The sequence below is a fragment of the Cuculus canorus genome, chromosome 3 (assembly GCF_017976375.1).
Source record: "Cuculus canorus isolate bCucCan1 chromosome 3, bCucCan1.pri, whole genome shotgun sequence".
NCBI classification, from domain to species: Eukaryota; Metazoa; Chordata; class Aves; order Cuculiformes; family Cuculidae; genus Cuculus; species Cuculus canorus.
The window spans coordinates 25,754,187-25,775,890 of NC_071403.1; the positions used below are offsets into that span (position 1 = coordinate 25,754,187).

The following is a 21,704-nucleotide window of genomic DNA, read 5'->3' on the forward strand; positions in this document are numbered from 1 at the left end:
TAGGCAGCCTGATCCGGTGGGATGTCCCTGCCTGTGGCAAGGGGGTTGGAATTGAATGATTTTTAAGGTCCCTTCCAACTCAAACTATTCTATGATTCTATTAATTCAGGGTATCAAAATCACCCAACACGACAGAAATCACGGGGAAAACAGCAGCCCTTCACAGTCACAACTCCTGTCAGGTCTGCACTTGTCTATCCCATCCCTGATCCAGCGGAACTCATCACTGACTTTAAGCGCTGCAAAGACTAGACATGAGGAGGAATTTCTTCACCGTGAGAGTGGTGAGGCGCTGGCCCAGGTTGCCCAGGGAAGCTGTGGCTGCCCCATCCCTGGGGGTGTTCAAGGCCAGGCTCGATGGGGCCTGGGATGATCTAGTGAGAGGTGTCCCTGCCCATGACAGGAGGTTGGAACTGGGTGATCTTTAAGGTCCCTTCCAACTCAAACCATTCCATGATTCTATCACACCCCCCTGACCAGCCACGCCGGAGAACAACTCCCCAGGCGGACCAGACCCGCAATCCGGAGGCAGAGCGCCCGCCGAGTCCCTCCCGCTCCACCCCTCCCCCCGCAAGACCCGCAGCGCCGCTCCCCCGCGCCGAGATGCGGCGGGCAGGCGATGGTACCGCCAGGGGAACCGCACGGTACCTGCGCGCCGCAGGGCCGCCGCAGGGCCGCCGCAGCCCGCCCGCCGCTCCGCGCCTCCCGCGCCCCGCCGCGCGCCCAGCACTGCGCGTGCGCCGCGCTGCTCATTGGCCGCTGCGCGCCCCTCCCCGCCCCGCCCCCGGCCGGGGCGGCTCCTCCCGGCGGGCGGGCCGGAGGGCGGCTGGGGCTGCCGTTCAGCTACCGCTCCCCTCGGCGGGAACGGCCGCCACCGTGCGCCGCCCCCTGCTCCCCAGCGCCTCCTCTCGGCTGGGCCGCGTTGCCCAACCCCTGGTAGTTATCCTCGCACGCTTTTTGGCGTTTTGGTTGGGATTCCTGGCAGCCGCTCGCCGCCACAGCGCTCCCGCAGCTCCCCTTAGTGTCGCCAAGCCCCCGAGTTTCCTTGGTGTCCTTTGCCTGGCCATCCACCACACGTGGCCTCTGGCCACCTCCCCGTGAACGCCATCATCGTGGCACTGCTAGCAGTGCCCGGGATCAGACGGCTGCTTCCTCCTCCTCCCTCACTCGACTGTCCTCTGCCCACCTTTGGTTTCATAGAACCATAGAATCGGTTGAGTTGGAAGGGACCATAAAGGTCATCCAGTTCCAACCCCCATGCCATGGGAAGGGACACCTCCCACCAGATCAGGCTGCCCAAGGCCCCATCCAACCTGGTCTTGAACACTTCCAGGGATGGGGCATCTACAGCTTCCCTGGGCAGCCTGTGCCAGTGCCTCACCGCTCTCATAGTGAAGAAATTCTTCCTTATGTCTAAGCCTAAATCTGCCCCTCTCCAGTTTATACCCATTGCCCCTAGTCCTATCACTACAAGCCTTTGTAAGCAGTCCCTCCCCAGCTTTCTTGTAGCCCCCTTTAGGTACTGGAACTTCTAGCCTGTACATGAACCTCATTTCCTCGTTTTTCTTGGCCTCCTCAGTTTACCCGTTCCCATGCTCCCTCATAGCCGAGGGCAAGAAGTTCTGGTCTTCCCTTACAGACCCTGATCCAACTTTCCCATGTCTGTCAGGTATTGCTCCCGTCTCAAGACATAAGCAGTTCTCATCAAGCATGGGAAGTGGTGTTTAATGTATTTGAAATTCAAGCTGGGTAGCATGGTTTTCATTTACTGAAGCGCCTTCATTGGGTATGACAGTCACCACAGAATAGGGACCAGGGAGAAAGCCCTAAAACCTGTGCCTGGCGTAACATAACTTAAAATGCATATGGTATACATAGCACCTTGTGGGGCTTTTTGAATAAATTACTGTATTAGTTTTATTTAATTTCAAAATATGCTCCCATTTTAGCCTGGGATTTGGGTGTAAATTTGCAGTGCATAAAACTTTTGTTTCTGTCACGAAAGTTGCTATAGAAAGTTTTGCTGTTGCTGCTACAGCTGGCTGTGAAAACTCTCTTGCGATTAAAAAGGCTTCATTTGCTCCTGTGTCTGTAAGAATCCCTCATTTCCTTCTTAAAATTCCGGTCTAATTAAAAAACCGGTACATCATGGTTAAATAAAACTGTACCCAGGATAACCCTGATTTCCATATGCAGATTTATCTGCACTGACAGCCCCCTCTCACTCTCTTAGTCTGTTTCCTCTCTCCCTCCTTCTCTCTCTCTCTTTCTCTTGCCTTCTCTTCCTCTCTTTTTGTCTCTCTTTATGTCTATTGCATTATGCCTGAATAATTTTCAGCCTTTTTTTTCCTCTCCTCTTGCATGCACATGCTAAAATAACTAGACAAAGATGCAAGGTGGTTGCAGCAGTCCCTGTCTCTAGGACAAAACCAAGGAAGCTCGCGATCTCGTGATTGCAATGCCACCTTTCCTTTTTTTTTCTTTTTTTTTTTTTTTTTCCTCACCCGGGCTCAATGATTAAACTTCCCCAGAATGGGGAAGAAAAAGCAGCTGAAAGTGAAATAAGGTTGAGGAAGAATCCCATTGCAGCAGCTGCAGCCAGTGGTGTCTGCTGCCAGATGTGCTAAGGTTCCTGGGGTCCTTGACACTAAGAGGCAGTATTAAAATATTTGGAGACAAAAGCTGCATCCTCAATGATCATTTTCTTTATTTAACGTGGCAGCAGGAGCTGTGTGTGGGAAAATCAGCACGCTGGATGTTAAATTGGACTTTCCTCCTTTCTAGGATGAAAGGATGTTATCTATCCCATGCCAAGAGGGAACTGAGGTAAGAGAGCTGATCCAGCTCATGCTTTTTCATAGTATATTTCTTAAACATCTTTTCTAGAGCAACCTGTATGTATGTGTATATATTTATATATTTCTGTCTTTGTGTATTTGTGTATTCAGTTTGCAGTCAGTAAGTAGTAATGTTTGGGGGGTTTTCTGTCTTCACGTCAACCCAGAGAAAGTTAATTCACAATATATATTCAGAGCTTGTTTGGAAGGGTCGTTTTGTGGGGTTTTTTTTCGAATATGTTTTGCTTCCAGGGAGGACTTCAGCAGTGACATCATGGTTGACTGCTGGTATTAAAAGCGATCTTCAAAGTCTTTAAAAAAAACCAAAACAACAAAAACAGAAAAAGAAAGTCAGTAACTTTACAATAAGAGATTGTACTGGAGATTCATATGCTCTGTTTTTCGGTTGCACTCAAAATATTGTAAGTCTTATAAAAGCAAGAGTGAGATTTTTTAAAATTATTATTATTTCTAGCACAGAAGAGATGAATACTGCATAATTAAGTACAGTATTTAATTTGGCTGTTGTGAAGCAAAAGAATAAGGTAATAATTTTTATTGTACTAATCAGACTCAAGATGTTCTCTGTGTTAATTGGGTTAAAAAAATTGCAGTACTTATTAGAAATTCTAATTTCACAATGCAGCACTGACAATAAGCTCAGCCAGTGAATTATTCACATCTTTAATTTGCTCTCTTAATGACAGTGTTCTGTAATCAGAGTGCAGAGACTGCTTCCTATGCATTATGTATGATGTTCAGGACTTAAATGCAGGACATTATGAAGCCTCTCAGTGGCTCAGTAATTAGTTTTCCACAAGACAGGGCTTAGATATTCAGAGATAAAAGTCTACAGTTGAGATAGTGTTAAGGTGGTGACTCATGCTAACAAAAGCAGGGAAGTTCAAATGTAATGCTGAAACTGCTCTCCGTTCTCCCACATTGTGTGTAGGTGCAGGGGGAGGGGAAGAAAGTCCTCCAAACCAGCCCGCCCTGGTGAATATTCTGCGAGGAGCTCAAGGGGTGAACCGAGGGCTCCTTTCGCTTTGGAGGCGAGGTTTTGGCAACCTTATTGATCGGAGGGTTCAGATTGAGTTGGCGTCCTGTGCCTCTTTGTAAAAATGCTGTGAAAAGTGCAGTAGTGCACATACTGTCAGAGAGCAATCATAAGCAGGAGAGAGCTAATGTATTTTGAAGGATTTTGTCTGAAGCACAGGGGCTTGTAATTTATGTCAAATTAGGATGTTTTGAATAGGAGGTACTTTGTTATGTGTAGAAACTTTGAGAACACCTGATGCTTGCTGTTTTGCTGTTGTACCTATTTCAGCTGTCTTGGGTTTTTTCTGAATGCACATTTTAGAAAACATTTTATTTTTCGAACCATCTAAAATGTGAATCATAATGCAGTTTTTCTGTTTTGTGGTTTTTTTTTTCCTTTGGATCATTTACTGGTGTTTTGTCAGGTGAATTAAATGTAGGCAATGTGCATGGTTATGTTATTTGCCTTCTTCTGTATGATGCTTATTATGGAATAAAACTCTAAAATATTTAAATGAAGTTCAAAAATGTTATTTTTTTTCCATACCTAGTTGCTAGTTGTCAGACTAGCAGCTCTACATCTGTCTTGAGGCCTCCACTAGAACAGTCATAAATTTATACTGGACACAAAATATCTGACTAGAGAAGGTTATTTTTTTATTTTGTGTTAACTCTTCAAAGACCAATGAAAATAACATATTCTTATGTAGTGTTTACAGGACTGTGATTCTAATTATTAAAAATGGTCTACCGCTGTAAGTTTTAGGCTGAAGTTTAAAAAAAAAAATTAAAGGTCCCAACTTGATACTCAGTTACAGAAATGGGATTAAGAATTTTGAATACATGTAGAGTTTTGAAGCAAAACATTTTAAACCTAATGCCTTTTAAAAATCTTCATCAGAGGCTACGTCTGGAATTTGGTGTTATTAGCAGCTGTTGCTAGTATTGTCTGCCCTTCAGGCCACAGACAAGTAACTAAATCATTCATTGCTCATAGCAAACAAAGTGCTATATACTGTGAATGAATTAGACATTATCTTTATGTATAGCCCAGTCCTGAATGTAATTATCATTAAACTGTTGAATAAAGAAGCTTCAGATCAGATCACTATAGCTAGGTGATCCATAGCTAGAAGATTGTATCAGAACCCAAGGGAGCGTCTACATGAAGAAATTGATTGAGTCTTTTGCAGAATATGATTCATTCCAAGTCATGACCCCACAGCAATGGTACTGTAGTATGGTATCACTGCCACTATGTAGCTACATTTCTTCGGTCACTTCAGCATAGAATCATATAGTTGAAAGGACTGCAGGGTGTCATGCCCACCCCTTCACTCTTCCTTTGAGGCCAGGATCAATAAAATCTGTCTTTTTTAACGAATGCTGGCCTGTCTTTGTAAAGATTTGTTATGGTCACTTACCCAAGTAATCTATTCCATTTTTTTGCTCATCTTCACATTAGAAAGTTTTTCCTGATAGCTGATCTTTAACTTCACTTGATGAAAATAAATTACTTGAACCTATAACTTTTTGCAAAGTGGTTACATGGAAATTATTCTCCTCTTTGGAGCAGACTTTTACATATTCTTAGTCATGTGTTTACTGTGTTCTCTTAATCATTCATTGATTTCTTTATAGAAAAAAGTATTTTTTTTTCTTTCTTGTACTTCGAATCATTAATTCTCGTTACTCTCTTCTGTCCTCTCCCTGTTTCTTCTTTCTTGAAATGCACTTCTCCAGACTAAGGCATGATATTCCAGCTGCCATATAACTTCCACATTTTCATTTAATTTTAAGGTAGTTTGTCACATCTGTTGTTTTCTTAAGAAAATGTTAACAATATGACTTGCATTATAAAGTGCAATGACATCTGTTAATCCAAGATACAATCTACTACAGCATGAAAAGATGCAACATGTGTTTGAATGGGTTTTTGATTCCTAAGTTTTATGCTCCTAATGGAAATCTTTAGGGATATATAATCAAATAGCCCGAATTCTAATGGTAAGTACCTTTGACTGACCCATCATACTGAAAAGAATATCTGAAGTGTTCAGTCCACAGAGGATTGTTTCAAGGTGTAGAAGCACTATCAGGGTTTCAAAATTTTAGCCTGTGCCGTTGTTTGAAAGCATCTTAGGTGTCCAGAAATTATTAAAATTGGAGCTTTTCCACATAGCCACAGTCAGACTGGACAGTCTGTGATGCACTACAACAGTCAGGTAAGAAAACTTTTTTTTGCGAAAGTTGCAAGGGCATTTGTGGCAACCAGCAAATAAGGTCCAAGGGTTAATTGCTGCAAAGATACACAAAATGTTTTAGTGAAAAATTAACTAACAGATACATTCTGCTTCTGAGCTATGTGTCTGGGAAAGAGCAAATTGTTGTCTACTTGGTTGTTAGAGTGAAGAGGAGGTCAATTCATTTTCAGCTCTGAGGAAGGAAGGGCCTGCTATCATTCCTAAGTCAGAGGAAGACAGTTTGCAGTGTTCTTGACTTGTCATGGCATGGGAGGAAAACAAAATTTCCAAAATGGAAAAGTCATGCGTCTGAAGAGTTAAAGATGACTTGCCATGTTCCCAGGGGATCAGAGTTAATATAATCTGGTCATGAAGATGTAGTGGCTACCAAAGACCTTCATATGATTATGTAGGTATGTATTTCATATATTTGGAATTTACTCTGTCCTCTTACTGGCCTGTAACTTCCAGTGTTCAGGAAGATTGCAAGTTTATTGGAGTGAACTGATTCATATTTATGTATTTGTTCTTACATAAGAACCCTAGGAAAATAGTTATAACTCAGTGCAATTTTTAGGGATATCGCAAATAAAAAGTTTAGAAAAATCCATCCATAGTATATTTCCAGAAGTGGTACTTTGAGCTTTATTTATATTACTCTGGGCTCAAGTACCATCATAAATATTAGGTTCGAAGTGATACAATGAGTTAAGTATTTCCAAATGTCTTCTCTTAATCTAGCCTAATAATGCAGTCCTTTCATATGCATAATTCCCATGAAAACCAGTGGGAGTACTACATTGTAGAAGGAATAATAGATACATATGCCAGGGTATCTCTCTTTTGAGTGATTAATTTAACTTGTTTGACAAAGAATAAGGCTAACAAAAAGAAACAAATATTGAGAATGGAAAGAGTTATTGATAATAGTCTGAATTCCAAATTTATCTGTTTTTCTTCTGAAATACCTGTGCCAATAGAATAACAGTAATCAAAATATGTGATGGAAATCTCAAATGCATTTACATTCACTAATGCTTTCCTGGAAATATTTTGCAACAAGATCATGTGCATTTTAGTCAGTAAAATTCCATATGATTGACTCAATATTAAGCATTCCAACATATATATAAACCTATGTATGTGTTACATAAAGTAGAATAGCCATAAATATTCATAATATAAACTCAGTTTGGGCTTTTTTGCAAACTAGAAAGAGCATAATGTACTTTATGAATTCACGTACTTGATCTTCTATAGACTATAAATCCATAAAACTTTGCAGTTCTTCTCTGCATCCATAACAAAACAGGAAAAAATAGTAGTAAGAATACTTAATACTGCACAAAAGCATCTTGCTGCTTCCATCTTCTCTTCTGTTTTGTTATCTGTACATACTTTCTTTACCTACTTTTATGCTAGGAGCTACTTAGTATCCTCACTAAACTCCAGCTTTGGTTGCTCACTTCCTAATTTTTCAACCATTCTTTGTAAACTTTTACCCATCCTTGGTTTGAAGCTCTGGAGGCTTTTACTATTCTCAAAGCATCTCTCCTTAAAACTCTTGCTATGTTGCCACATGAGTTAGATTGCTGACGTCTTTGAGATCTCTTCCTATCACGGTGTCTTTTTTCATTGTTTTCTCCTAGTGTCCCATTTCTTGTCCCTTTACTTTTAGATTTCAAGGTCACTTGTGAAGACATTGTTGTTTTTTCTCCTGTGCTTGTAAAGAGTGCTAAACTGAGGGGGTTTAGACTCTGTCTTGGTAAAATGAATAGTCCTAGCAGCAGTAATGCAATTGATCTGTGCAGTTAATAATTTTAACTGTGACTATTTAATTCTTAGCAACACAGACTTTTCAATTCTTAGCAGCTTCTTTACCATAGAATTCCTTCTGGATTCTGGAACGTTGATTGGTTAGGGCAGTAGGAAACAGGAAGAAAAGGGCCAAATACAAGCAAAGCAGAACTTATCCTCAAAATATTTCTGTTCTCTATTTATTATCTTTGTTTCTCCTCTGTAATACTTTATCAAAAAGACCTTAGGTCCAAAATGAATTAGTCTGCAAGCTTTGTGGGTCTTGTTTACATAAATTCTTTCAGGTGTGTGGCACACAGTGGTGAATAGAGACTCTGTAGGTATAACTGCAGGATTGTATCAGTCCCACTGGAGGCAGAGAGGGTTTTTTTGATAGAAACAGTAGCTTTGAGAGTGGCTGTGGTGGAGCAAAAAAATTCTGTGAAAAAAGAGACATTATAAAGCTGTGAGGGTTGCACCAAGGTGCAAAGGACCAGGATGTCAAAAGGCAATGCAACTTGCTGGCAAGGGGACTGGCAAGGAGAACCATGAAGGGAGGGTTGCCAGTCAAGGAGGGAGATAGAAATGTGACTGAAATAAATAGAACTGTAAGAGCTATGAGCTCTTGAGCATAAATGTATTTAGGGTTTAGAATCAAAGTCAGGCTGGGAGAAGACTTCAGACACTAGGTGACATCAAGGAGGAGTTTAAAGGATGAGGGAGAAGATATTGCACAATCCTAGAAAGAACCAGTGCTTTTAAGATGTTGCAATACACAGATATTCTAGGTGTTGGAACTATACCAAAAACATATTTATAAAACTATTTTCTGTTAGGTTTGTTCATTTTGGCTTGGTTTGGTTTTTCTTCCCTAGGGAAAAACGAATACTGAAGAAAGAAAGACCTTTCTCTTTAAAGGGATTCCAAAACCTCTTAGGAACCAATAAGAACCAATGCTTTTGAAAATGTACATAGAAACTAGTTGAGGCTGTCTGAAGTTGAGCTGCTATCCAGTACATTAAGATAACTGCATACAGATATCACTTTTCATCAGTTGGTCTCAAAGCCTTTGCCAAAGTAAATGAGCTTAACCTTCATTTCAGAGATGCCCTGGCTACCTCATTTGTAAAACATGGGTGTAAACTGATGTAATCTTTGTTTTGACAGCGACCACTTAAATAAATATGGCTGAAACAGATATTCTGGCTGAAGAGTTCATATAGCAAACTTTAACATCACTGTACAAAGGAACTACTCTGAGGCGTCTATCATGGGGAAAAAAAAAAAAGAGGAGTTTTGTTCCCTGTATCTAGTATCTTAGCCTTCAAAGGGCTAGGTCTGTATGGTAACTGAAAATAATGCAACTGTTGTGATCCTATCTCTAGATGTCCATACTATGATGTGAATATGAGTTGTACTATCCTTTCTGTAGAGAATGGTTTTACAAGATAGGAGGGTGATGATGGTGTCTGATGACTAGGTTTGAAACCTCCAGAGACAAATTTCTTCCTAGCAAAAGAGGAGAGGAAGTTTGTCTGTCTGCCACTGGAGCAATTTTCCACTTTGTAAAATGCTTTATATTTCAGTCTGTCTACAGTAATTTTAGTAAACATATACACACCCTGAAGCTGCAAGTAATTATATACTTTTTAGAGATTTCTTAGGTTTCCTGTTGAGTGTTTGATACTGTAATTTGCCAGGTGTGCTTATGTGACTTAGAAGTACATAAAGCTTTGCTTGTTGTTAGTCTGATGTGAACTTTAAGCTTGGAACAATGAAAGTGAGAATAAATTGACAGCTGTCTCACATCAAGCTTAAACTGCAGAAATGAGAATACATTATCGTGAAAACTGTATTGGAAAATGCATCTCAAATTAATTAGTGGGCATAAGTAATGAGTCATATCTAATTGCACATTGTTTATTCTAATAGATTTAAGAGTACTTACCAAAATACGGAAACTGTTATTTTTTAAAAAATGAAAATTGTATGATGGTATTAATAACAGATTAGGTTTAATAATTTCAAGTTGGTTGATAAAAGCTGTAAAATTGTACTGTAAATATGTTTAGAGCTAACCACTTTTAGTCAACCTTATCCACTCCAAAGATATTTCAATTTATCTGTTGCTGGGATGCAGTTTTTAGTATATGAGTATGCTTGTGGACTAAATTAGAAAAAATAACCTTTCCTAGTTCAACACTGAATGCAAATACAAGCTGAATGTTCCAGGAGACTGTGGCAGACCATATTAGAGAAAGGACTGAGGCAATGATCCTCTCCTATTATAGAATCATAAAATTGTGTGGGTTGGAAGGGACCTCAAAGATCATGTAATTTTACATCCCTTGCCACGGGCAGGGACACTTCCCACTAGATCAGACTGCTCAAGGACCCATCCAACCTGGCCTTGAACACCTCCAGGGAGCGGGCAGCCACAACCTCCCCAGGGCAACCTGTTCCAGTGTCTCACCAACCCCACATTGAGGAATTTCTTCCCAATGTCTAGTCTAAATCTTCCCCCTTCCAATTTAAAGCCATTCCTCCTCATTCTATCACTACATGTCCTTGTAAAAAGTCCCTCACCAGCTTTCTTGTGGGCTCCCTTCAGGTACTAGATGGCCACTAGAATGTCTCCCCAGAGCCCTCTCTTCTCCTGACTCAACAACCCCAACTTCCACGCTTATCTATCACCCATTCCTTTTGTAAAAAATGCATTTTCACAGGTGCATTGAGTGAAAGGTTTTTGTGTGTGTCACCAACTCTAAGTAGCCCTTGCAATTCTGAGTGTATAGGGCTCACCCTTGCCATTTGATAGGAGAAGCCCTTGCGTAATTCCTTGTCCTGGTATGTGAACAAATATGGTTCTCAGAAAATATCCCAAACAAACCCTAAGATCTGATCCTTTAAATTTGTGACAAAAATCTATGATTTTATTCCATTTCACGGAACAGCTGGAGCAGACGTATAATCAGATATTTGAGATAGATTCTTCCTACACAGGACAACAGATTGTTTTTTCAGTTTGAGCATAATGAATGCCAGAAAAAGTATTTTTGGTTGAAGTTATGAAAAATTACTTTACCTGGAGGAGGTATTAGCCTATTTAAGTAAGTTGATTTTTTTTTTTTTTAATGGAAAGTATGATATCACAAAGCATGCAAAAATGATTTTTTTTAAAAGGCTAGCAAGAAACATTGAGAGACTTGGAAAAAGAATAAATGTCACTGGTCAGCTGTCATTCAACTTTCTAGTTGTCTACCAATAGAGAACACCTCTGTCCTGCTCAGTAAAGCAGATGTACTACAAAAGTTTACCAGGTTAGTGGAATGGAATGAGTAAGAGAACTTGTAGTGAAAATCTGGCAAATGATTTTAAAATAGATTTATTTTAGAGGCTTTAAAAAATAACAGCTGATTTTTTTTTCTGTCTTCAAGTTATGAATATACATGAGTACCTAAAGTGACCAAGCTTTCAGAAACTTTATTCTCTGAAATTTGTTTCTTGTTGCTGAGTTTTAGAATTCATGTTTCTGACTGCTTTTAGATGGTTTGATCTTGGTTTTTAGTATTTAGCTAAGTCATACTTTAGGTATTTACAGGGAAGCAGAGAGCATTTTTAGACAAATGTTACCAGTCATCTTTACTAATTGGCTGTCTTGTATATTAGCACAATGGTATGGTCTTTTTGAAATCAATAATGTATCTTAATACTTCTTAGAGCACTCTATTATTAGCACTGAAATGAGCTAAATACACGAGGTAATCATAGCTACACAAAAGCCACCTATCCAATAAAAGTAAATGGTATGATAATTAACCTACAAGATTTTTCCTGACCTTAAAATGAGGGTCAGTCAAGCTGATTATGTGATATTTGAAGTGCTAAGGCACTGACTAAGGTTTCAGAAAATAAGATCACTGAATTTGCAGATTGTTTTGTCCAAGCTGATATATTGTACATCTTCACATATCAGTTAAATTGCACACAGCTTTGTGTTGATGCAATACAGCTATATACTTCTCCTTCAGGAGCTACCTTGATCCCAACAAATTTGTGGGATATCTTCCCAGTACTCTGCTGAAAACACGAAGTATAGTCTCTCACTCTGTCAGTTCAGAATAGTAGATTTTTGTTTATGAACTTGCTTTTGTTCCAGCTCAAATGTAAAGATTCTTAATAAAGTTAAGTAAATTCTTGTGCAAGGCTTGGTATCATACAATAGTCTGATAGGATATTTTTTCCATTTAAATTCTACATCATTAAGTTGCAGTAATAAAAGAAGTTATATGATCCATCTCTTCTTAAGAAGTGTTCTTGAGCTGCTGCTTTTGACCTATATACAGAACTGTGTATATAGACAGGACTGTCTTCCAGAGAGATCCAGTAAAATGTAGATAGTGATAAAAATCACAGAATCGCAGGACAGTAGGGATTGGAAGGAGCCTTTGGAGATCATCTAGTCCAGCCCTCTTGCTAAATCAGGTTCACCTACAGCAGGTTGCACAGGAACATGTCCAGGTCGATTTTGAATATCTCTAGAGGAGGAGACTCTACAACTTCTGTGGGCAGCCTGTTACAGTGCTCCATCACCCTGACAGTAAAGAGTTTTTCCTTATGCGCAGATGGAACTTCCTGCATGTCAGTTTGTGGCCATTGCCCCTTTTCCTGTCACTGGGCACCACTGAAAAGAGTCCAGCCCCATGCTCTTGACACTCTCCTTTTAGGTATTTTTAAGCACTGATAAGATTCTCCCTTCAGTCTTCTTTTTTTTCCAGACTAAGCAGACTCAGGTGTCTCAGCCTTTCCTCATGAGAAAGATGCTCCAGTGCCCTAATCATCTTCATGGCCCTTCGCTGGACTCTCTCCAGTAGTTCCTTGTCTTTCTTGAGCTGGAGGGACCAGAACTGAACACAGTATTTCAGATGCAGGCCCACTAGGACAGAGAAGAGGAGGAAGATAACCTCCCTCGACCTGCTTGCTACACTTTTCTTAATGCTCCCAAGGATACCATTGACCTTCTTGGCCACGAGGGCACATTGCTGGGTCATGGTTAACTTGTTGTCCACCAGGACTCCCAGGTCCTTCTCTGCAGAGCTGCTTTCCAGCAGGTCAGCCCCTAACCTGTACTGATGCAGGGGGTTATTCCTCCTGAGGTGCAGAACCTTACACTTGCCTTCATTACATTCCTCTCTACCCAACTCTCTAGCCTGTCCAGGTCTTGCTGAATGGCAGCACAGCCTGCTGGTTTATCAATAAGTCTAGTTCTTAGGATATTTTTTTTCCCCAAAAAAAGTAACTGTGTGAAATAAATTAAAAAATGTCTGACTTCTTTTATTATACCTGAGCATGGAATTCTGTATGACATCTTTCAAGGCTGTTGTAGTTAGCATCTTAAAAAAACTTTAGAATCATAGAATCATAGAATCACTAGGTTGGAAAGGACCCACTGGATCATCGAATCCAACCATTCCTAAAAATCACAGAATCACAGAATCACAAGGTTGGAAAGGACCCATTGGATCATCGAGTCCAACCATTCCTAACACTCCCTAAACCATGTCCCTCAGCACTTCCACCCGTTCCTTAAACACCTCCAGGGAAGGCGACTCGACCACCTCCCTGGGCAGCCTGTTCCAGTGTCCAATGACCCTTTCCGTGAAAAATTTTTTCCTGATGTCCAGGAACACGTTCATGAATGTGTTTTGGTTCGTTTGTTCATCTATTCTTTCCTTTATGTAGTACAGAGATGTCACTTATTTAAGGAAGGGTGCATGACTGCTTACCTGTGAATCACCAGCAGCGTAACCCTCTTATGTAAAATATTATGAAGACAGACTCACTTTCAGGAGATGAACATAGTCTCTGTCTTGTGCAAACACAAATACTTAATACTATGAGAATATTCCTGGAGAAGAATTATGGTATGCTTGTTACGTTTTTCTTTCTCTTCCTGTGACTGCTGTTAGGGATGCTGTCACAGGCAGAATACTGAATAAATTTGAATTCTGATCTGATCCCATTCAAATTTTCTTAAAACAAGGAAAACTGTGACATAATAGCAAAATGCATATTTCCTTACAGAACGTGCATTTCTCTAGATATTTGCAGTGCTTTTTGACAGAATGTTAGCAAGAGTAGGAAGATAAAATACTTCATACCATCTTTTGGACATTGTTTATGTGCATGATTCACGATGGTCGAGATCAGTGAACTAGATTGCCTGTCTTGGTGATTAAAATGAGACTTTTGGAAATTTGGTGCCTAACTCCTTGAAAATAACCCAGGGAATCAATGCTCTCACAGCTGCCTAAATCTTCATGGACCTAAAACTCAACTTGTACATGTTACTATGATACTGATTTCCATGGACAGTTAAATTTAAGTTCCTGCATGTACTTACCTGGTGTGAACACTGCATCCTTGCTTCTCCTTGTTGAAATCTAAAGATAAAAAAGGATGGCACTGAAACACTGCTTTCATCTTTGGAGGTATCTGATATGTTTTAGGGGAGGTGCTCAGTATACTCCCAGTGCAGGTGCACCACATTCTGCATAAATCCCTAAGTGTGATCATATCTGTTTTCCAGTAGCCTGTTTTAACTACCAAGTTGTTCAATAGTCTGAGGAGGATGTCTGGGAAAGGGGAGGCAGCAGGTATTGTGCTTTTTGATACTGAGCTGCTGTGCAGGCAGGAATACCAGATTCATAGGACAAGGGAGAATGAGTGGCTGGCTGCATGCTGGAGAAACAGAGGAGAGAGCAGCACACTGGCCTGTTTGTATACTTTTAATTAGGGAGTTTTTGTTTAAGAAATAGTTATGTAAGACTAAATGTATCCTTATGGATGGGTTTGTATTTGTGAATTGATATTTTGAGTAATACTCAGGCTGTAAGTATAAGCTTTCCTTCTATTACATGAGAGGGGAGCAACTTGAAAGAGAGGCCCTGACTGAGAAGTAGATTCTGCACTGTTAAGTAAAAGTTGTGTTCATTTCATTTTCTTTCAGCTAGCAAAAACCCTATCCAGCTGCCCACTTTTGCAAAGCTTGTAGGAATGACATATCTTTGAGACCTCTTCCCATGTATTGAGTTTAGATGGAATTGGTTACTGGAAGTGATCAAGAGGAGCTGAGCAAGGCAACAATACTCATTTTTCAGGAAACCATGTAGAAAGGGATAATAGTCTTTGGTCCAAGGAGATTTTTGTTCTCTTAGAGTCTGCAAAAAGTGCTGCTAAGCTTGGTGTCTTAGTAAAAATATGGTGTTTCTTTCATTTAAATATACTCATTATTTCTTATTTCTTATTTCTCATTATTTCTTATTTCTTATTCGTAGAAATCTGATCTGTATCCTGAAAAATCAGGTCAGATGCCAGGCTTCTAGGAGTAAGAATTTCAAATGGAAAGCTATTACTGCTGCTTCTCTCTACTCTTACCCTACAAAACTGCACCCCACACCCTGCATTCCTATTCCCTTACTCTCCTGTGCTCTTCATATCTCTATTATTTTATGATTTATAGTATTCACTGTGTTATCCTTTTCTCCTACAATTATTTTACAGTGGATTATTCACTTTCCTAGCTCCAAATAATCTATTCCTTTTTCACAATACTTCATAATCAATCACAAAAAAAAATCAGAAGTTATTGCCTGGTAGACCATTTTGTGTGCTTTTTGAAAGCATCAAGTTTATTTCTAAATGCTTTAGCAATCTTTAGAATTTTCAGTTAAAATTATGTCATTTCATGTTATCTCTGTGTCATCAATTTTCTTAATCTAGGAAAAGAAAACAAATTGAAATATATCTTGGAACATGAAGTAATAAACAGAAAAAAGTTGACAGTTGGTACTAGTGTTTTATTAGAATAATGTTTGGTAACAACTCCTCTGGTACCTGTTATATGTGTTCATGAATAGCCACTGAACTAACACAAAACATCTGCTGCTTTGGCTGAATTTAAATACTCCAATATGATAACCTTGTAGAGATATTTACCAGTTGCCTAGAATTGAAACTCGTATCCATCGATCGTATCCATGGATCATCCTGATCCATCCAAGAGGATGAGACTCCACACATCCAAAAATATATGTCAGCATATCCAAATGCAGGACCAGATTTTAAGTATTGATTATGTTGTATTGTTATGTTTTACGTAGAAAGTTGCGGTTCAAAGGTAAGGAATACCTCTAATTATACAGGTAAATATGCAGGCACTATGTACAATGTAGCCCTTGAAATATAGACAGAGAAAATAATTTAAATTTGGATTCACTGATACCTGCACAGACAGTATGTGTGGATTTTATAGTGAGTAATAAAACTTTACGTGTAAGACCTGTTCATTTTCCAGATTCTTCATACTTTGTAGAATTCTTCACCTAAGTGACAATTAAGCAAATGTTCTTTTTACAGTATTACAGATAGTAACAAATTGGTTTTGGAAAGCATTTTACATACTATATGTTAAAATTAATTCTCCGTGAAAAAAAATAGCACTCTTACGTAGTTTTACATTTTCTGTGATTATTGTTGCAGTATCTTTTCTTCTGATTATTGTCAGTTGTGTTTGACTGAAACTTTTAGCCTAATTCTGGTTATTCTTAAAAGGCTATAATCATTCTAGTTAGAAAACAAAATAATTCAAGCTGCTTCTTTCTGTGGGATCGAAGATCAGGTATGTTGAAAGACTGAAGATCAGATATATTGATAACCATAAATCTTCTAATCTGTCTTGGTATTTTAGCTGTTTCAGATATGTCAACATTTAACAAATCGCCACTTTATTCTGTCAAAGTCTGTATTTTTTTAATCATAAGGAACAGTGGAAAGAAAAAAGGTTTATAAAGTTTGTTCTAATGGGAAATATTTAAATCTAGTTTGTTGTTTCATTCTTGAATATCATTAACCCATATGTGTGAACATGATTCTGTAAATCCAGACAATGAAATCTTGCAGAAAAGTAGATGGTTCTGATTGAAGTATAGCTTATTAAATTCTCAGTTGTTTTAATGCAGTAACAGCTGGATCAGACTCAAGACCTGACACAGGAGATCCTGCAGCTGCTTCTTGAAGGTGCTTTGTTATTTTTATGGGAAATTTACATGAAAACCTTGAGACCCAGGTTGCTGTATTTGATACAGAGTCTGCAGAAAGTCAGTACTACAGTAAGAAGGAGAAACTGTTTAAAGAGCAGCTTGCAAGTTGTTTGTTGTAGCAGTTTTTGAGGACTGATCCAGACTTACTGCTTTGTTCTTAGACCTATTTTTTTCAAAGTGTGCATATATATATACAGGAAAAGATGCTAAGTATACGGATTTGTTGGTCTATGAAGTGTGTAGATGTTTGTGTATAGTTAGTTACATTGTTGATTTTTAAAGAGCTGTGATTCCAGTATCATCATCTGCTTGATTCATTTTGGCTGGATGATAACATTATTCCATGAGTAAGATTGTCTTCAGTCCTTTATTTTAAAAGGAAAAGACAGAAGCTTTTTATGTACTTTCTATTTTTGTATGCTTTATATTTTTTTTGATGTACCTTCTTGTATGTTTATTCCCTTTCCTTGTCATAAGAATAGTTCCGCTGTAATAAGTTTATATTTTTCGCTTTGATTGTATTATTTTCAGTACTTTGTGAGATTCTCAAGTTATGATCTTGTGAATCAGGAAAAACTTGTTGAGCATGTCTTGCTGTTCATTCTCAAACACTCAGATTTTAGCAGAAATGAGATACATGCTAAATATTTCTCAGGTATATTGCTTGCTCTGTGTGTAACAGATGTAGTAGCCTGACAGGTGGTAGTGTATGCGATATACAGTAGTCTGTGCAAATACTATTATAAAACCAAAAAATGGCATTCATATCCATGAGGGAAGGTGAGTAGTACCCAAGACAATTACCATATTAAATCTGAATATTGTGCGCTTTTTAAATTGCATTGGTGGCTATTTGGGAGTTTCCTTTTTCAGAGCAGAAATTCTAAGAGGCTGAGAAATCTGTCATATCTAATGTGCCATTTTCTAATATTAAATAGTTTGTCAAAATTCCCAGCAAGCTTAGGAGTTTGGCTGATTTTTCCTTATCCATTAGGTATCTCTCTTTAGCATATGCTTAGGAGGTTTTGGTACTGTCATTTGCTTTAGTATTTGAAAGATTTTTCATACTTTTTTTTTTTTGTCTTTCCAGTTTAAGCACATTGATTGGCTTTACCTATTTTTTTTTTAATCCTAGAAGCTCTTTTGTGCATGTTCATTTTTTTTGTTTTTCAGGTGTGGTGCCAATGCGGGTGCATAATCTCTCTTCTTTCCTAAGTAGTCTGTGCCATGGGTGTTCTGAAAGTGAAAGATGAAAACTTACAACTTTATTTGGCAAAGTTGTCGATTTTATATTCAGAATGAAAATTGTGTGTTTGGTTTTATTGTTTGTTTGGTTTTTTTCAGTGTATGCTGACTGGCATAGCTGCAGTACTTATCTTTAAATTAATTTGTTTTTTATTTTTAAATTTGTTTGTTGTGGTAGAAACTTCCCTCTTACATGTCAGTTTTTACAACATACCAGTCAGGTTTGCTTCATTTAATAACCAGAAAATGTATTTATAGAAGGGTACTATCTCACTATGCAGTGGTAGGTTTCATCTGGTATACTTGGGAATAATAGAACAGGTGTCTCAAAGAATGTGTTCTGAAACATAGTTTGTGAGTCTTATTTGTAAAAGTTTATTTATAATTGTTCTTTAATTGATACAGAGATATTTGATAGAATGGTATAATAAAAATACGGATCTTAACACTAAATTATTAAATTTGGTGGTGTTTAGTCTGGATTCACTTCTTCAAAGTTTGCCTTGATTTAAGCCAGGAAACCTACAGCTTTTTTAATTAATTGCTGTGGTTATTTTGTTTAACTTCTGATTGATCTCTGCTTGTGATGGGTAAGGAGAGGAACTAGAAGACCTTTCAAGGCCCCTTTTAATATTTAGGTTTTCATTCTGTTGTTGTATTTAACTGTTTTACTTATTTTTGTGTCTGGTGTTTCACTCAACAAAATGCTAGTTTTTTTCAGTTGCATAACAAGTAAGTAGCTAAATTTTTTTTTAATAGATGTCCAATCTGCTAATTGCTTTTCTTTCGTTATGCCTTTACTTTGTCAGTTTTGAGTTGAGGTGACCAAAAACCAGAAGAATTTTTAGACAGAATTATAATTAATATTATAATGGCATATGTTTTTCATATTGTTATCTGCAGATCTTTCTCCACTCTGAAATGGTAGAAAATTTTAGAGTAAGCACTCTAAGCTAATTGTGGCATGAATTAGTAATTCTGATAAAAATTAAATAATTTAAGATTTTTTTATAGGTACTTCCTCTTATCATATACTTACTGTCATGTATGACCTACGAGTAAAATCTTAAATAATCTCATGAGTCATGAGATCAATGGAGAATTCTCATAATTAAATTAAAATCAGAAAGCCAATCTACAAGGGTAGAACAAACTCTGTTACTTTTTGCTAAAATACTACAGAAAAAAAGAGGAACTATTCCGAAGAGGCTGCGTTGAAAAATTTACTAGACTTCCTTTACTGTTTTATGTCTCTCTTTAAAAGTCACAAATTTGTGCATAAATAAAACAATGCAACTCTGGATCAAATAACAGATTTTCTTACAAGAAGTTAAAAGAGGGAAGTAAGAATATGAAGAAGAGGTTGGTTGGTTTGTTTGCTTTTCTTCAGCTGCGCGATTAAAAGTATGGAGTTGGTACAAAGTAAAGGTATTTGAGTCCCAAAACTGGGAGATCACAAAAAAAACCAGAGCTCTTTGCCCACAAGAGCAATGAATTCAATCCGATTATTTTCCTTATAGTTTTAGTATTTTTACCAATGCCAGGACTTCCTATACTTAAAACTTTATTGACGCCCCACATTAGAGGAAGCCAGTAAATGTTCAGCATTCCTATGGCCATACCACTACTAGAAATCATTGTTCAGTGTTCTGTCTGGCTTTGGGGGAGGTGGCTGCCATACAGATTATACTTGCTATTGCCGGCTGAGATGAGGAATGAATATGTGATGAAGAAACCTAAAATTTGGAGGATGGTTCCACACTGGTCTGCGGGGAATAATTAAGTTTCGTGTGACCAACCTTTGCTGTAAACTGACAAAAGACAAACATCAGCACATCATGCTAAAAACTAGTAAAATCCCGATGTCCTTTAAATTCTGCATTAGACAGACTGGAATGTCTAAAAGAAAAAAAAAAAACAAAAATCCTACCTTATGAATAAAATTGTCATATATGTAAAGAGGAACAGAAAGTACAAACCTGAGGTCAGTGCTATTTTCATTTGTCTCTTCTGACATTTTTGTTAGTGAGCTAGGAAATCAATAATGGCTAATTTCATTGGCAAGGATTAGAGGGTACGTAGGAAGGAACACTCAGGATGTGCATAGTTGTTTTCAAGGGCACTTTGAGTAAAATATTTTTATTATAAGGTGAATTGAATAGTTCTTATTTTCTAATTGGTTCATATATCAAGCATGAATTCTTTAGAATACTTAATGTGCAAAACAAAGTTTGTGATATTGGATACAAAAAGTATATCCAATTTGAGGTACAGGAAGTATATTCAATATGTCCAAGTATTTTATTTATTTAATTTACTTTCTCATAATGTCATATTGAGAGTGTCATAATGAAAGTGTGTCTGATAATCTAAGCCCTTTCATAAAAATCATAAATCATAATAAATGTAACTTAAAAGTATCAGTATAGTACAGGAAGTGTCCTTGTTAATCAGTAGTGTTTAAAAATTTAATATATTCTTTGTGCATAATTTGTGATGTAGTTTCTCTGAAAGAAAAATGCAAGGTTTTTTAACCTGCTATAGGAGATTAATTAATCAGCATCTGGAAAGTTAGATGTATTCATTCTGGGTTTAAGAATTTGATTGCACAATGAATACCCAGCAACAGAAAACACTTAGATGTTGGCAGGAGGAAAAAAAAGAAATTCCTCAAATCTGAGGAGGAACCAGATGTGCTTTTAAGCAAAGCATCTGGCCCAGCTGACCCTGAGCTATGCAAGATCACCAGGAGGAAGTGGTGAACGATAGTGGTAGATGACTGTGCAGCAACCATTTGCCAACCCGACCTGTCACCTAAAGGAGTTTTCTGCTTGCCTGAGATCTGGATCAGGGATGTTGTGGAGAGACTGCCAAAGTGTGTCCAGATCTGTGACTGCCTTCTGCTGTTCTTCCATGGGGTCACCAATGGTACTGCCAGGGGCAACCTGGAGATTATCAAAACTGACTGCAGAGCTCTGAACATGATAGTTAGGGACATGGAGGCCCAGGTGGTGTTCTCAGTCTTGCAGAGGAGGGGAAGAGGTGTAAGAATACTACGCATCAATACCTGTTTGCACAACTGTTGGTGACAACAGAGGTTGCTTGAGGATCAGTATCTGCTTTGAAGAAATGGGAATACACCCCCTTAAGCAGGGCAACAGTATCTTTGCCAGCATGTCATGAGTTGAGTTTCTTAGATAAAATTCATATTTACATTAATCATTAGTAAAAGATCTCATTGCTTCAAGGAGCACCCTTGAGAGGTGTCTCAGCACACTGGGAAACTAGCAGGATGAGCTCAAAGCAGGCTCATGCTGTCATATTTATGGGATAAAAGTGGTTGGCTTGTCAAATTGCACACAATAGGAGATGTGTGCACAAGGTTTCTTATACCCACGATGTATTGGTGTTCACTGTATTACTCTGCTCCCCAGGAGTTTCCT

General features: G+C 38.4%; 2 protein-coding genes across 6 annotated transcripts in view; one reads left to right on the top strand and one right to left on the bottom strand.

Annotated features, from left to right (window-relative positions):
- Nucleotides 1-722, bottom strand: part of MMS22L (MMS22 like, DNA repair protein) — a 95,043-nt gene extending 94,321 nt beyond the window's left edge. For all 5 annotated transcript variants that reach the window (XR_008448932.1, XM_054060930.1, XM_054060929.1 and 2 more), the window contains exon 1: nucleotides 649-722. The gene's annotated coding sequence lies outside the window, so the exon portion shown is untranslated. The remainder of the gene's footprint in view (nucleotides 1-648) is intronic.
- Nucleotides 620-21,704, top strand: part of LOC128851626 (uncharacterized) — a 54,806-nt gene continuing 33,721 nt past the window's right edge. The window contains exons 1-2 of the mRNA XM_054061377.1: nucleotides 620-936; nucleotides 2,785-2,826. Coding sequence (XP_053917352.1) covers nucleotides 620-936; nucleotides 2,785-2,826 — 359 coding nt within the window. The remainder of the gene's footprint in view (nucleotides 937-2,784; nucleotides 2,827-21,704) is intronic.